General features: G+C 41.9%; 1 protein-coding gene across 1 annotated transcript in view; it reads left to right on the top strand.

Annotated features, from left to right (window-relative positions):
- The window catches only part of SYNE2 (spectrin repeat containing nuclear envelope protein 2), a 321,491-nt gene that overhangs the window by 85,188 nt on the left and 222,597 nt on the right, over positions 1-13,706 (top strand). The window contains exons 8-9 of the mRNA XM_080686255.1: positions 6,082-6,278; positions 10,928-11,028. Coding sequence (XP_080542381.1) covers positions 6,082-6,278; positions 10,928-11,028 — 298 coding nt within the window. The remainder of the gene's footprint in view (positions 1-6,081; positions 6,279-10,927; positions 11,029-13,706) is intronic.

Here is a 13,706-nt window from a genome sequence, read left to right as displayed (position 1 = left end):
GTTGGGGGTGACCAGGCCTACAGGGGAGGGCAGTTAGGGGCAATCGGGCTGGCAGGGGAGCAGTTAGGTGTCGATCAGGCTGTCAGGGGAGTGGTTAGGGGGTGATCAGGCTGGCAGGTAGAAGTGGTTAGGGGCAATCAGGCAGGCAGGCAGGCAGGCAGGCGAGTGGTTGGGAGCCAGCAGTCCTGGATTGTGAGAGGGATCCTAGATTGGAGAGGGTGCGGGCTGGGCTGAGGGACACCTCCTCCCCCCGCCCCCCCCCCCCCCCCCCCCGCCCCAAATGCACGAATTTCGTGCACCAGGCCTCTAGTAGGTAAATAAGTAACAAATTTATAAAATCATCTCCTGGAACTGTGTATGACTACATTAAAAGACCACAGACCCCATTGTTTAGAAACTCAGAGCTCAGTTAGGAAACAAAGAGACAAGAGTATGTATGTTTTTAAAAAGTAGGGATGATGAAGGGAAGTTAGTGCTCATAGTAATTTTGTTTGTTTTTTTACATACAAAGAAAATTGTTTTTTGCTCTTGGGAGACATTTGCTTTTTCATTTTAACCAGCTGCTGGGATGGAGTTTGAGAGAAATGAAGAATTAGGATGCAGAACTCACCAGGAGAAGAGCTGGGGAGTTCAAAGGTGTTCCTTGTCACATCATAGCATTGTCTGCATAAAGAGAGGCATCAATGTGTTGCTAATAAGCCCTTTCAGAGAATGCGGGCTTCTGAGTAACTCCTTCCTAATGAAAGACGAAGATGTTAATTTTCTGCCTTCAGCTTTACCTCTGTTCTGTGAGGGACCCAAGCATGCATATCTTATGGGTTATAAATATTAATTAAACTTTTTCTTGAACCTCCTAGAGACCAATTTACTTCAGTTTTCTAAAAATTTCAAATACAAAATATAGTATGTGGGGAAAGCGTTATTGCATCCTACTCAGCTTTGTTTCATTTATGGATAAATAAGCTTTAAAACCTTTCAAAGTTCATGAATTTTACCACAGTTTATCTTTCCCCATGTCCTCCCTTATTTTTCAACTATAGAATTTATGTTAAACTTGTTAAGATGTAGTAATTAATTCTTAAGTAATTCATCAGGAGTTTATCCTACTTTTGGCCATCCCTAGTGGTATTATTAGCTAACGTTTATTTTAATGTTCTGCGATTCTGTAGGACTCGCATGTATGACTGTGCTGTAAGAAACATGTATCTTCCTACTTCTGAAGATCACTCGAGCCCCCATTTGAGACTTCTAAATGAGCCCCAATCCTACAAGTCACCTTGGAGCCTGACCCCTGCCCTCTTTAAGACCTGGCAGCAACATGTTCTTTGTGGCATTGGTTTCTGCTCCTTAGTGCAGAGCTGACCCCATAGCCTGGTGCTTTATTAAGCATAGTGCCTGCCAGGCAGCACGGAGCTGGTTCTGGCCCCTCCGCTCTCTGAAGGTGGCCTGGCCCTGCCCTCAGCCCCAGCGCCTGTCTCTTTAGCTGTCAATTCAGTTCAGTCTCTAAGTGCACACTCTGAAGCCAAATACCTGGGTTTGAGTTATGGCTCCCAGCACTTCTGACTGGTGGCCTAAGACACTTTGTGTTTGAGTTTCCTCACTCATAAAATGTGGGCAATACTCACTCACTTCATAGGGTTATTAAGTGTGTTATAATAATGCTTTTTTTAAAAGCATTTGGAACAATTTCTGGACACAGTGGGGACCACATGGGCATTTGTTAAATAAGACAAAAATCACTGACTACTATGTAGTTTCATGTTCATAATTTAGGCTTTGTTTCTTAAGGAAAGCCCAGGTCATCTGAAGCAGACTGTTTCTTGAGTAGCTTTTACGATTTGATTTATACCTTAAATTAGTCCATTGAATGTCCTTGTGTTTTTTATAGGATATTAAAGGAAACTATAGTTGTTCTGGAATTTTCCCTATACTTTGTAGGCAACTATACTCTTTTATAATATCTTCATCTCTTGTCAAATACTGAATAACGGTTTCCTTGTCAGATACACATCAGTGACTGAGTGATTTGAAATATATGTATTAAGTATCTTTCTGTACCAGCTACTGTTTGTGGGGTGACTCTACCATGACGGACAAGAAAGACAAGCTCTTGCTCTCAAGCGGCTTGTACCCTAGTGGGGGGAGCAGGTGAATAAATATAATTACAGTTGGCGATAAGGTTGGGAAGGACTTATGATGACTGGGGGTGTCAAGGGTAGGAAGAGGGTCGCATGTATCTTAGGTGGGTGTAGAGCTTTTCTGAGGAGGAGACCTTTGAGCTGGGCTTGAAGGAGAAGGCTAAGGACTAAAAAGAGCATGACTATGGGGATGTAAAGTACAGCATAGGAAATACAGTCAGTAACACGGTGGTAACTATGTATGGTGCCAGGTGCGTACTGGAAACACAGAGGGGAACACTTCGTAAAGCATCTGATGGTCTAAGCACTGTTCTGTGCACATGAAAGTACTACAACATAATATTGAATGTAAACTGTGAGAAAAAAATTTTTTAAATAAATATTTATCAGTGTCATCCCCCCTCCCTCTAAAAAAGAAGAAGAATGTGACTATAGAAAAGCAGAATGAGGCCAGTGTGACTGCAATATTGCAAGGGAGGGGAGATATAAAGGGGGGAGAATTAAGCAGAGGCAAAATCTTGTGTTTGTGGGCCAGAGTGAGAAATGTTATTTTAAATACATTAACAAGCTGCAAAGTTATTTCTCCCCTCCCCCCAAAATTGTTATTGTGATAAAGTATACATAATATAGAATTTACCATTTTAGGTTCGTAGTTTAATGGCATTAAGTACATCCATATTGTTGTGCAGCCAAGACCACTATCCAGCCAAACTTCTTTCATCTTGCTGAACTAAAGCTCTGTGATCTATTAGACAACTTCCCCATTTCTCCCTCCCCTCAACCCCTGGCAACCAGTGGTCTACTTTTCTTTTCTTTTTTTTTTTTTTTAAAATAAATCTTTATTGTTCAGATTATTACAGGTGTTCCTCTTTTTTCCCCCCTAGCTCCCCTCCACCTGATTCCCCACCCCACCCCATGCCCTTACCCCCCGCCACTGTCTTCATCCATAGGTGTAAGCTTTTGTCCAGTCTCTTCCCACACCCCTCACACCCCCTCCCCCCTGAGAATTGTCATTCCACTCCCTTTCTATGTCCCTGATTCTATTATATTCACCAGTCCATTCTGTTCTTCAGATTTTTTATTCACTTGATTTTTAGATTCACTTGTTGGTAGGTATGTATTTGATGTCATTTTGTTGTTCATAATTTTTATCTTTACCTTTTTCTTCTTCTTCCTCTTCTTAAAGAACACCCTTCAGCATTTCATGTAATCCTGGTTTGGTGGTGATGAACTCCTTTAGCTTTGTCTTGTCTGTGAAGCTCTTTATCTGACCTTCAAATCTGAATGATAGCTTTGCTGGGTAGAGTAATCTTGGTTGTAGGTTCTTGCTGTTCATCACATTGAATATTTCTTGCCACTCCCTTCTGGCCTGCATAGTTTCTGCCAAGAAATCAGCTGACAGTTGTATGGGTGCTCCCTTGTAGGTAACTAACCCTTTTTCTCTTGCTGCTTTCAAGATTTTCTCTTTGTCTTTTGCCCTTGGCATTTTAATTATGATGTGTCTTGATGTGGTCCTCTTTGGATTCCTCTTGTATGGGGTTCTGTGTGCTTCCTGAACTTGTAAGTCTATTTCTTTCACCAGGTAGGGAAAGTTTTCTGTCATTATTTCTTCTAATAGGTTTTCAATATTTTGCTCTTTCTCTTCTTCTGGCACCCCAAAAATTCGGATGTTGGTACGCTTAAAGTTGTCCCAGAGGCTCCTTACACTATCTTCATATTTTTGGATTTTTTCTTTTTGTTTTTCTGGTTGGGTGTTTTTTTGTTTCCTCATATTTCAGATCTTTGGTTTGATTCTTGGGGTACGTTGATCTACAGTTGAGTTTCTGTATATTCTTTTTTTCAGACAGTGTATGCTTAATTTCTGACTGGTCCTTTTCCATTTTTTTGGCATTCTCATTAAGGTCCTTGAAGGTCTCACTAAGCTCCTCGGAGGTCTCATCAAGTTTCTCGGCGGTTTTTAGAAGATTCTTGAGTAACCTTATAAATGTGGTTCTGAACTCTATGTCGTCCATTAGTTTGCTTTCCTCCATTTCTCTCATTCGTGACATGTTTCTTTGTCTCCGCATTTTGCTGCTTCCTTATGTTGATGGAGTGGCTTTGTGTGGTAGGTGACCTATAGGGGCCAGTAGCTCAGCCTCCCCAATCACCTGAGGTGGACGCCTTTGGTACACCCCTTTGTGGGCTGAGTGCAAAGTCTTGGTGTAGTTAAGCCTTTATTGCTGTTGGTACACTGGGAGGAATTGACCTCCAGGCCAACTGGCTGTGAGGACCCGCTGTGTCTATAATGGAAGAACTGTTGCGCTGGAGACACGCTTATGGTGCAGGGCTTGTTTCAGTGGGGCTTTGGTGCTCACTGAGTCTGCCTCTTGAATGTATCACTTATGGATGTGAGGAGTTGAAATCTGGTGTCTCACACTGACCACTAGGTACACTGGCTTCTGGATCTCCAATGGGGTGCAGGTCAGCTACTGTCTGAGGCCACCCAGCAGGAGCTACAGCAAGAGCTACAGTTTTCTCCTCTTTGCTTGGGGTTTGGAGGTTTTGGAGCTGTCTGACCTGGGCTGCAAGTTTGCTAGGTTAAGCTGCGATAGGGCAGGCCATTCATATGCTAAAGCCGCTGCTTGGAGCTTGGGTGGGTTCGTAGATTGTGCAGGGCGGGGTCTCAGGGTGTGACTAGGCTAGGGCGTGGCAAACAGCGATGGCTGCCAGTAAGCCGGCTCTGTGGCTCTGCGTCTCCCATGTCCCCGCATCCCGCGCCCCAGCACAATAAACAATTGTTCCTGCGCGCAGCCCTGCAAGCAAGCCTCCCTCACTTTCCGACCCCACGGCAGACAGTCCAGCTTCTCCCCTTAGGAGTTTGGGTCCCCCGCGTCTCCCCAGAAACGAGTTCGGAGTAATCGGGAGCTTATCTCATTCGGGTTGAAAACAGCAGCGCTCCCAGTCACCCGTCACCAGCCCGATTCGCGTGTCTCCGTACCTCAGCTTTTCAGCGCTTGTGCACCTCTCAGTGCTGTTTGCTCTTTCCTTCTAGTTGTAGAACTTCCACTCAGCCAGCTTTCCCGTGGTTCTGGGTGATAGACGTTTTGTCTTTTAGTCATAGTTTTGAAATTGTTGTGCGAGGCAGCAGTTTAGGTGTTTACCTACACCGCCATCTTGGATCTCTCCTGGTCTACTTTTCTAATCCATGAATTTCACTATTCTAGGTGCTTTAAATGAATAGAATCATAAAGCATTTGTCTTTTTGTGACTGGCTTATTTCACTCAGCATAACATCTTCAAAATTCGTTCATGTTGTAGCACGCATCAGAATGTCCTTCCTTTTTAGGGCTGAATAATATCCCATTGCATGTATACATCACATTTTGCTCAGCCCTTAACCTGCGATGACCAGTTTGAAGCCAAGGAGTGACAGGGTCTCTGTATCCGATGAGCTGCTGGCCATTATTGGTCTGGCACAATATTTCATTTAGTTTGTTCCAATGAGAGACACAATTTTCCCCTAGTGAAAGGAACTTAACTGTATGTAGAGATTCTAAGTCGGTCTCAAGCCAACAGATTGTTGAATGAGGAACATTAAACTGAGTGAGTATCATTGTCGTGTGAAGGCTTTGAGAGACACACATTTCAGGCCCACCCCAGAGCTGATTCGGAAGGTCTGGGGCGGGGCCTGAGAATTAGCATTTCTAGCACTTGCAACCTTGGTGCTGCTGCTACTGGTCCAGGGGCCACACTTTGAGAACCAATGTTCTGTAGTATCGTGAGCCTCATCAAACTTGGCATTTTACGTTAATTTGACCACAAGATTAAAATAAAATATTTTCCCAGGATGATTTATGATTTATTTGAGTCACTCAAATTTGTTTTAATTACTGTTGAAGAGAGAGGGGTGCTTTGACATATTCTTTTCAATAGTATATGTAATGTTTTTGTCCTTTTGTGATAGGTCTGAGTCTGTCAGTGTGACGGATTTTAAGTCAAGCTGGAGAAATGGGATGGCTTTTTTGGCCGTCATTCATGCCTTGCGACCAGACCTCATTGACATGAAGAGTGTGAAGCAGAGATCCAACAAAGACAATCTGAGAGAGGCCTTCAGAATTGCAGAACGAGAATTAAAAATCCCCCAGTTGTTGGAACCAGAAGGTAAAGATGCTTCTTTCTTTTTAAAACCATGTCCAGTGTGACGTTGATCTGAAAATGCTAATACCCATATATAAGCAAACAGAACAGCATTATCTTAAACTCTTTGTTAACTTTCAAGAAATTAAGAATTTCTACCAATTAGGTAGCCTCAGTTACTCTTTGCTTCCTCTCTTTCTGTACTGTACTCTGTAGAGGGAAGTCTCCATGTGCAGCTCACACTTAGGACAGTTATGTTCACCTTCCTTGAGGGCAGGTTACCTACTTGAGTTATTTGGAATTCTCCTGCACAGGAGGTGTGTCTGTTCTCCATTTGTTTACTTATACAACCCTTTATTTATGTCAATATGGACTCATGGATATTTTTGGGTTGTATTCAATACCACTTTATTGCTCAAATTAAAAAAGTTTTTTTTAATAAAGCTCAACATTTTGGCCAGAGGGAACTCTTTCAGTTGGCTGCTATACTCTTGACAAATCTCCATTAAAGTGGCATTTGCTTGTTTGTTCTGGGGCATGTCCTCACTTTTTGGGAAAGTCCTGGGGCCATTTCTCCAATGAGCCCTGGTTCCTTTTACTGGAGAATGGTATTAGAAACCGAGATCAGGGTGCCATATGTGCTCATTGTTATGGGTACTTAGCCTTTTTGGACTGCATTTGTTTTCAGGAGTTGAATTAGGTGACAATGATTCCATTCTTCTTCTTCTTTTTTTAAATATATTTTATTGATTTTTTTAAAGAGAGAAAGGGAGAGGGATAGAGAGTCAGAAACATCGATGAGAGAGAAACATCGATCAGCTGCCTCCTGCACACCCCCCACTGGGGATGTGCCCACAACCAAGGTACATGCCCTTGACCAGAATCGAACCCGGGACCCTTCAGTCCTTAGGCCTACGCTCTAGCCACTGAGCCAAACTGGTCAGGGCTCCATTCTTCTTTTTATCAGGTTTGTCATTAGTCTGGCCCCATGTTGCTTATTATTAATTCTTCTTATGTTAACTTTTCTTCTCATTTCCTTTTTTCCCCTTTCTTTGTCTTTTCTCTTTTCTTTTGGCTTTTCATTATCCTTAAATTTTTTCCATACCTTGTTCTATTCCTTATTTCTTATTACTATATTTTTTAATGCTTCTTGCATATTTAAAAAATTTATTGAATTTCCTGGGGTGACATCTATACTAATAAAAGAGAAACATGCAAATTGACCATCACTCCACTACACCCACCAGCCAATCAGAGCGAGTATGCAAATTAACCCAACAAAGACAGCTTAGAAGGAAGAGGGAGGGAAAGCGGAAAGTGCGGGGAGGCTGCGGTGGCGGGAGGGAAGCCCGCCTCGGCAGGCTTCGCTCCCTTCCCTGCTTTGCTCAGGCTGCAGGAAGCCCTATTCTTGCAGGAATCTTCCTGCAACGGGCCTCTAGTTAGCAAACAAAATCCACCTGGACATTAAAAGGAAAAACCAGGACATCTTTTAATTCACTTTATAATAATATATTAAAGGAGGCCCTAGCTGGTTTGGCTTAGTGGATAGAGTGTCGGCCTGGAGACGGAAGGGTCCCATGTTTGATTCTAGTCAAGTGCACATGCTGGGATTGCAGGCTTGGTCTCCAGTAGGGGACGTGCAGGAGGCAGCCAATCGATGATTCCCTCTTATCACTGATGTTTCTATCTCCCCCTCTCCCTTCCTTTCTGAAATAAAATATATATTTAAATATATATAAATAATAAAGAGGTAATATGCAAATTAACTGTCATGCCATCACAAGATGGCTGTGCCCACAGTGGAGGCGGGGTTCCCGTAACACAAGATGGCCACGGCTTGACGGGGGACCTCAAGACGCACCCCCTGCCCCGGTGCCGGGCCGGGGGACCTGAGGCCATGCCCTTCGCCCTGGGCCGGGGGACTTGAGGTCGCACCCCCGGCCTGGCAGGGCTTGACAGGGGACCTCAAGGTGCTCCCCCCACCCTGGCGCCAGGCTGGAGGACCTGAGGGTGCACCGGGGGACCTGAGGCTGTGCCCCCCGCCCAGCGTGCGCCGGGGGACCTGAGGCTGTGCCCCCCACCTGGCGTGGCTTGACGGGGGTGGGGCCAGGTGGGTCTGGATCTCACCCAATGGGGGTGGGGCTAGCCAGGACTGGGTCTTGCACGATTTCGAGGTGCACACAGGTGGGTGGGGACTTGACTCTGGGTCCCGCAGCATGCCCCAGACTCTGATAGGAGGAAGATTTTCATAAACATTTTACTGATTTTCTTTCATCTCTGACACTTCTATTATAGAGAAAGGGCAAATAGCAATATTAAAATATTTTCTCTAATTAATTCCCTTTTAATGTGCACAAATTTTGTGCACCGGGCCACCAGTCCTATATAATAAAAGCCTAATATGCTAAGTGTCTGACCAGTCGCTATGACGCAAACTGACCACCAGGGGTCAGATGCTCCGACTGGTAAGTTAGTTTGATGCTGGGGTCTGGCTGATCGGGACTGGGTGAGACGGGCTGGACACGCCCTGGAGTCCTCCCGCGGCCCCTCCCCGGCCCTGATTGTGCATTGGTGGGGTCCCTCGGCCTGGCCTGTACCCTCACAATCCACAGGCCAGGCCAAGGGACCCCACTGTGCACCGGGCCTCTAGTTGGTTAATAAAATTATATTGGGTTCAGGTATACAATTCTATAATACATCATCTGTATATTGTATTGTGTGTTCAATACCCAAAGTCATGTACTTTGATTCTCCAAATCTATATTATTAGTATAAAATACTTTGTTGTTAAAATAACTAGGCAACCAATGGAATAGATTATATAATAAAAGCAAATTTCCACTCTATGAATGATTGCCCATAATTCCTTTTAAGTATCTTAAATAATAGATCAAAAATGTGAAATACATCATGATTATTTATGCAAACCAAATACCATAGTCATATTTGGATAAGGGAATTATCTTTTGACATAATTTTGTTAAAGCGTTTAATCATTACGCATAGCTTCATACAATGAGAAGTTTTAAAAAAATCCTAGTTAAGCCAGTATCATTATTTTATGTATCTCTTTATTATATTTACATTTTTTCATTAAAAGATAGAATAACTTGCCGAAACCGGTTTGGCTCAGTGGATAGAGCGTTGGCCTGCGGACTGAAGGGTCCCGGGTTCGATTCCGGTCAAGGGCATGTACCTTGGTTGCGGGCACATCCCCAGTGGGAGGTGTGCGGGAGGCAGCTGATCGATGTTTCTCTCTCATCGATGTTTCTAGCTCTCTATTCCTCTCCCTTCCTCTCTGTAAAATATCAATAAAAAATATATTTAAAAAAAAGATAGAATAACTCAACTCTTAGGGATTCTTCCTTTTATGAAACCCCGCCCCCAGTGTTATTGATACCTTTATGTGCCTACTGCCTTGAATTTTATTATTTGTGTATAAATTAGATTTACTTTCTCCTTTAGCTGGCTTAGAGCACTCGTTGGGTCCATGCATAGTGTGTAGTACTCCCAGCCATAAGCTCCTTGAGGGGAAGATTTCTTAAGGCATCTAAATCTACTCAACTGTCTATCATCTGCTTGATGAATGATTAAAGGCATGAAACATAAGGCCCCTAAGCTGAACAGTAGTCCCTCTTTGTGACTTGCATTTGTTGGATCTTTATAAATATTTTTTGAATTAAATTTAACTGAATTAATAAACAGAAGATTTTCTTTTCAATAATTTTCATTTGTTGTTTTGGAAACATCCCAAAATTATGTGTATATTTTGTTTGAAATATTGTAATCCCTTTTTTATGATTTTGTGATCTACCTAATTTATTATATGTCTGGAAAAGTTCTACAGTTAAGGAATTTATAATATTTTTATAAACTTTGTTTAATTCAGCATTTTCTAAATTTATTTCATCGTGGACTTTGTCAATGAAGCACAAAACTTGGCCCATAGAAGGCTCTCAGTGAATATATTTTCCCATGAATGAATGAATAATAACTTGTGAATGTCTTTTTAAAAATTGTCTTTATTGATTACAGAGAGTGGAAGGGCGAGGGAGTGAGGGATAGAAGCATCAATGATTAGAGAGAATCATTGATCAGCTGCATCCTTCACATTCCCTATTGAGGATGGAGCCTGCAACCCGGGCATGTGCCCTGACGGGGAATCGAACTGCGAGCTCCTGATTCATGGGTCAATGCTCAGTCAGTGAGCCACACCAGCCATCTTGTGGATGTTTTCAACACGTCTTTCATACAATATGTACTTTTGGGAAAGTTTACGGAATACATGCTGAGACCAGTGTGTCAGGAAAGGATTCCAGTTGCTTTGTGTTTCTGCACTCCTGGTGGAGTTTCTGTACTGTGTCTCTGGGAAGTGGAAGGCTTTCTTTTCTCCTTTCCACCCTCCCTCACTGCTTATGCTCTCATCCATACAACATGCACAGTAGTAATTGAGGCGGTGCATGTACTACTGCCAGGAGTCAGCTGAGCTCTGTTTAGCTCTAGACCTAAGTCCGTAGCTACTGCGTCTTGGAGCAAGGGCGAGTGGCCAGAGATGACATGGCTGGTTGACTACTTTGGTTCATTTCAAGGCTGTTTATGGCATAGCCTGATCTTGAGTATTAATAACAGTAAACGACATCTATAGCTAAGTGATGGTGTGGCATATCTTGCAGATGTGGATGTTGTCGATCCTGATGAAAAGTCAATCATGACCTATGTGGCGCAGTTTCTACAGTATTCAAAGGATGCACCTGGGATTGGAGATAAAGCTCAGGTATGTCTTTATAAGTACAAATCAAGCTCATTTTTGTCATACCCTACTAATGGTTTAATTTCTTAAATTGAGGTAAAATTTGCATATAGAACTTAAATGTACAGTTTTGAGTTTTGACAAATCTATATACCTACGTAAACCATACTCCAATCATAATGTAACACATTTCTGTTACCCAGAATGTTCCATTGTATCTCTTTCCTGTCTGTAGTCCACACCCCAGGCAACCAGTATTCCAATTTCTTTCACGGTAGATGAGTTTTGCCAGTTTTTTGTTTTTTTCCACTCATATATGGAATTGAATGAACAAACTGAACTATCAAGCTAAATAGAGACAGACTCATAGAGCAGGAAGACAGATCTGAGGTAGGGTCGGGTAGAGGGATTGAGCAAAAAAGAAAAAAAGAACTCATGGACATGGACAACAGTGTGGTGATTTTGGGGGTGGAGGGTGTGGGTGGGGGTGGAAGAGGACATAGAGGGGATAAATGGTGGTGGAAAAAATAAAAAGAGTTTATTTGAGCCAGACTAATGACATATATCAGGAAGTAAGATCTCAAATGCTCTTACTTTTTTTTTTTTTTTTTTTTTAGTTAAAAGTGGTAATTTATTAAACGGTGATGAATTGCCTAAAATAGCTTTAGATCGGCACTGTATAGTACATATTAAGTTAGCAGGCTTTTTAAAAATTCTAGCACTATCAAATTTTTGTCTATTGTAATTTTTAACAGTTTTATTGAGATACAATTTATATATCATAAAATTAAACCATGTAAAGTTTATAATTCAGTGATTTTTAGTTTATTGACATAGTTGTGCAACCCTCACCATAGTCTAATTTTACCATATTTCTTTTTTTTCTTTTTTAATCCTTACCTGAGGATATTTTTTTCATTGATTTCTCGAGAGAGGAAAGGGGAGGAAGAGGGAGAGAAACATCAACATGAGAGAGACACATTGATTGGTTGCCTCCCACATACGTCCCTACTAGGGCTTGGGAACCTGTAACCAACCTGTAACCGAGGTACATGCCCTTGACTGGGATAGAATCCGCGAACCTTCCGTCTGTGGGCCAACATTTTAAGGACTGAGCAGGGCCATATTTCTATTTTACCTGTTTTTTATTTTCATAAAAATAGAATTATATAATTCATAAAAATGGAAGCATTGCATTCTACTCTTAATCCTTGCTTGTTGAGATAGTGTTGAATTACAGCTAGATTGCCATTTAATTATTCACTTTTTTCCTTTGACTTTTTAAACAAAATGTTGTGGGTGAAATTTCATAAAAATTACTGAGCTGAAAATATACCCTTATTCTGCTTCTGTGAAGATAAATGAGTGCTGTGAACTTAGTAAATATGTTTGAATATTATTTTATCATTTTTAAAAACTACTTTCTCAGTAGTTTACAAGTCGTTTACAAGTAGTCATATTATTGCGTTTTATTTGACAAATTTAGGCCGATGTTTTTCCAACTGTTATGTTGAGGCACCAAGCCGGCTTGTTGCTGATTCTGGAAGAGAGACTCAAGCTGAGACTCGGGTTTATAATACAGTTCACTTATTTCTGGCCTGCTGAGAAGCTATTCTTTTCTAATTAATTTTCATATTAAAAAATAAAATTAAAACTTCAATCACCCATGAAACTTGATGCAAAAATATACAGAAAATGCTCTTTTTTTAAACTTTATATAGAAAATACTCTTAATAGGAAACACAAGCAAATGAAGGTTAAAAGAGAATGGAAATAAGATGTAACTTCTTTTGCTTTATCCTTCTTATAGTAAAATTTGCTTCCAAAGTAGACAAGTTTACCAGCTAAACAAGAATCTAAGGAAAAATAATTGTTTCTCACTTCCTTAGGACAGCAAAACCAAGCCTTTAGTAGTGTTATTTTTAGGATCTTTAAAATATTCAAGGTATTTTTGATGTCAGTGTGTTTGATGGATGTGGGCATCTCTGGAATTAACCCATATTTAGATGTATTGTGTCAGGGCACAAAAAATACTTTCCTCCCACCTTCTAATTTCTTCTGGCTGGGCTAATGCTCAAATAGCCTGCGACAGATTAACAGGAGAAAATGTCCAAAATGTATTACTGATGTACATGCGGGGGTTCCATAAGAATATGAGACCCAAGCTGCACTGGACAGTTGAGGTTTATTTGTCATTCTGGACAAAGGAGAGGGAGGCAGGGGTGTGGGATTTTAAAGGCAATTTATGGGTTGATGAAAAAGAGCAAACATGTGGTAAACAAATTCTTGCTGGGCCACCCAGGAGCAATGGGATCCAGAGTGGAGTCTAGCAAACAGGCTCTGCTAGATTTTTCCTGTCGGCTACATTATGTTATTGTTACCAGAGAATCGACCCCCCCTGTCGTTCGTGGGAGCGAGGTTCTTGTGAAAGCTTCAGAAAATGAATTTTCTGAGATTCACACGGGAGATGAGATGTGGAAAAAGGCTCTATTTGTTTGCAGTTACGTTTCTTGGCTTCCAAAGTCCCATGCCCTTTAAGCCAGTGCAGCTGGAGTTCCTATAAAGCCCAAAGCACAGCCAGTGTCCAGAGTGTCCACTCCGTGGTGCAGCCACGCATGGTTCACCATTCACGCTAATTAAAGCCCATTAGTCCATTAGTGGAGTGTCTCATGTGGGCTCAGGAGAGCACATTTCTCGGCAAC

Source organism: Plecotus auritus, assembly GCF_963455305.1.
Source record: "Plecotus auritus genome assembly, chromosome: 1".
NCBI lineage: Eukaryota > Metazoa > Chordata > Mammalia > Chiroptera > Vespertilionidae > Plecotus > Plecotus auritus.
The sequence above is the reverse complement of the archived record's forward strand: the minus strand, read 5'-3'. Positions and strand labels throughout refer to the sequence as shown.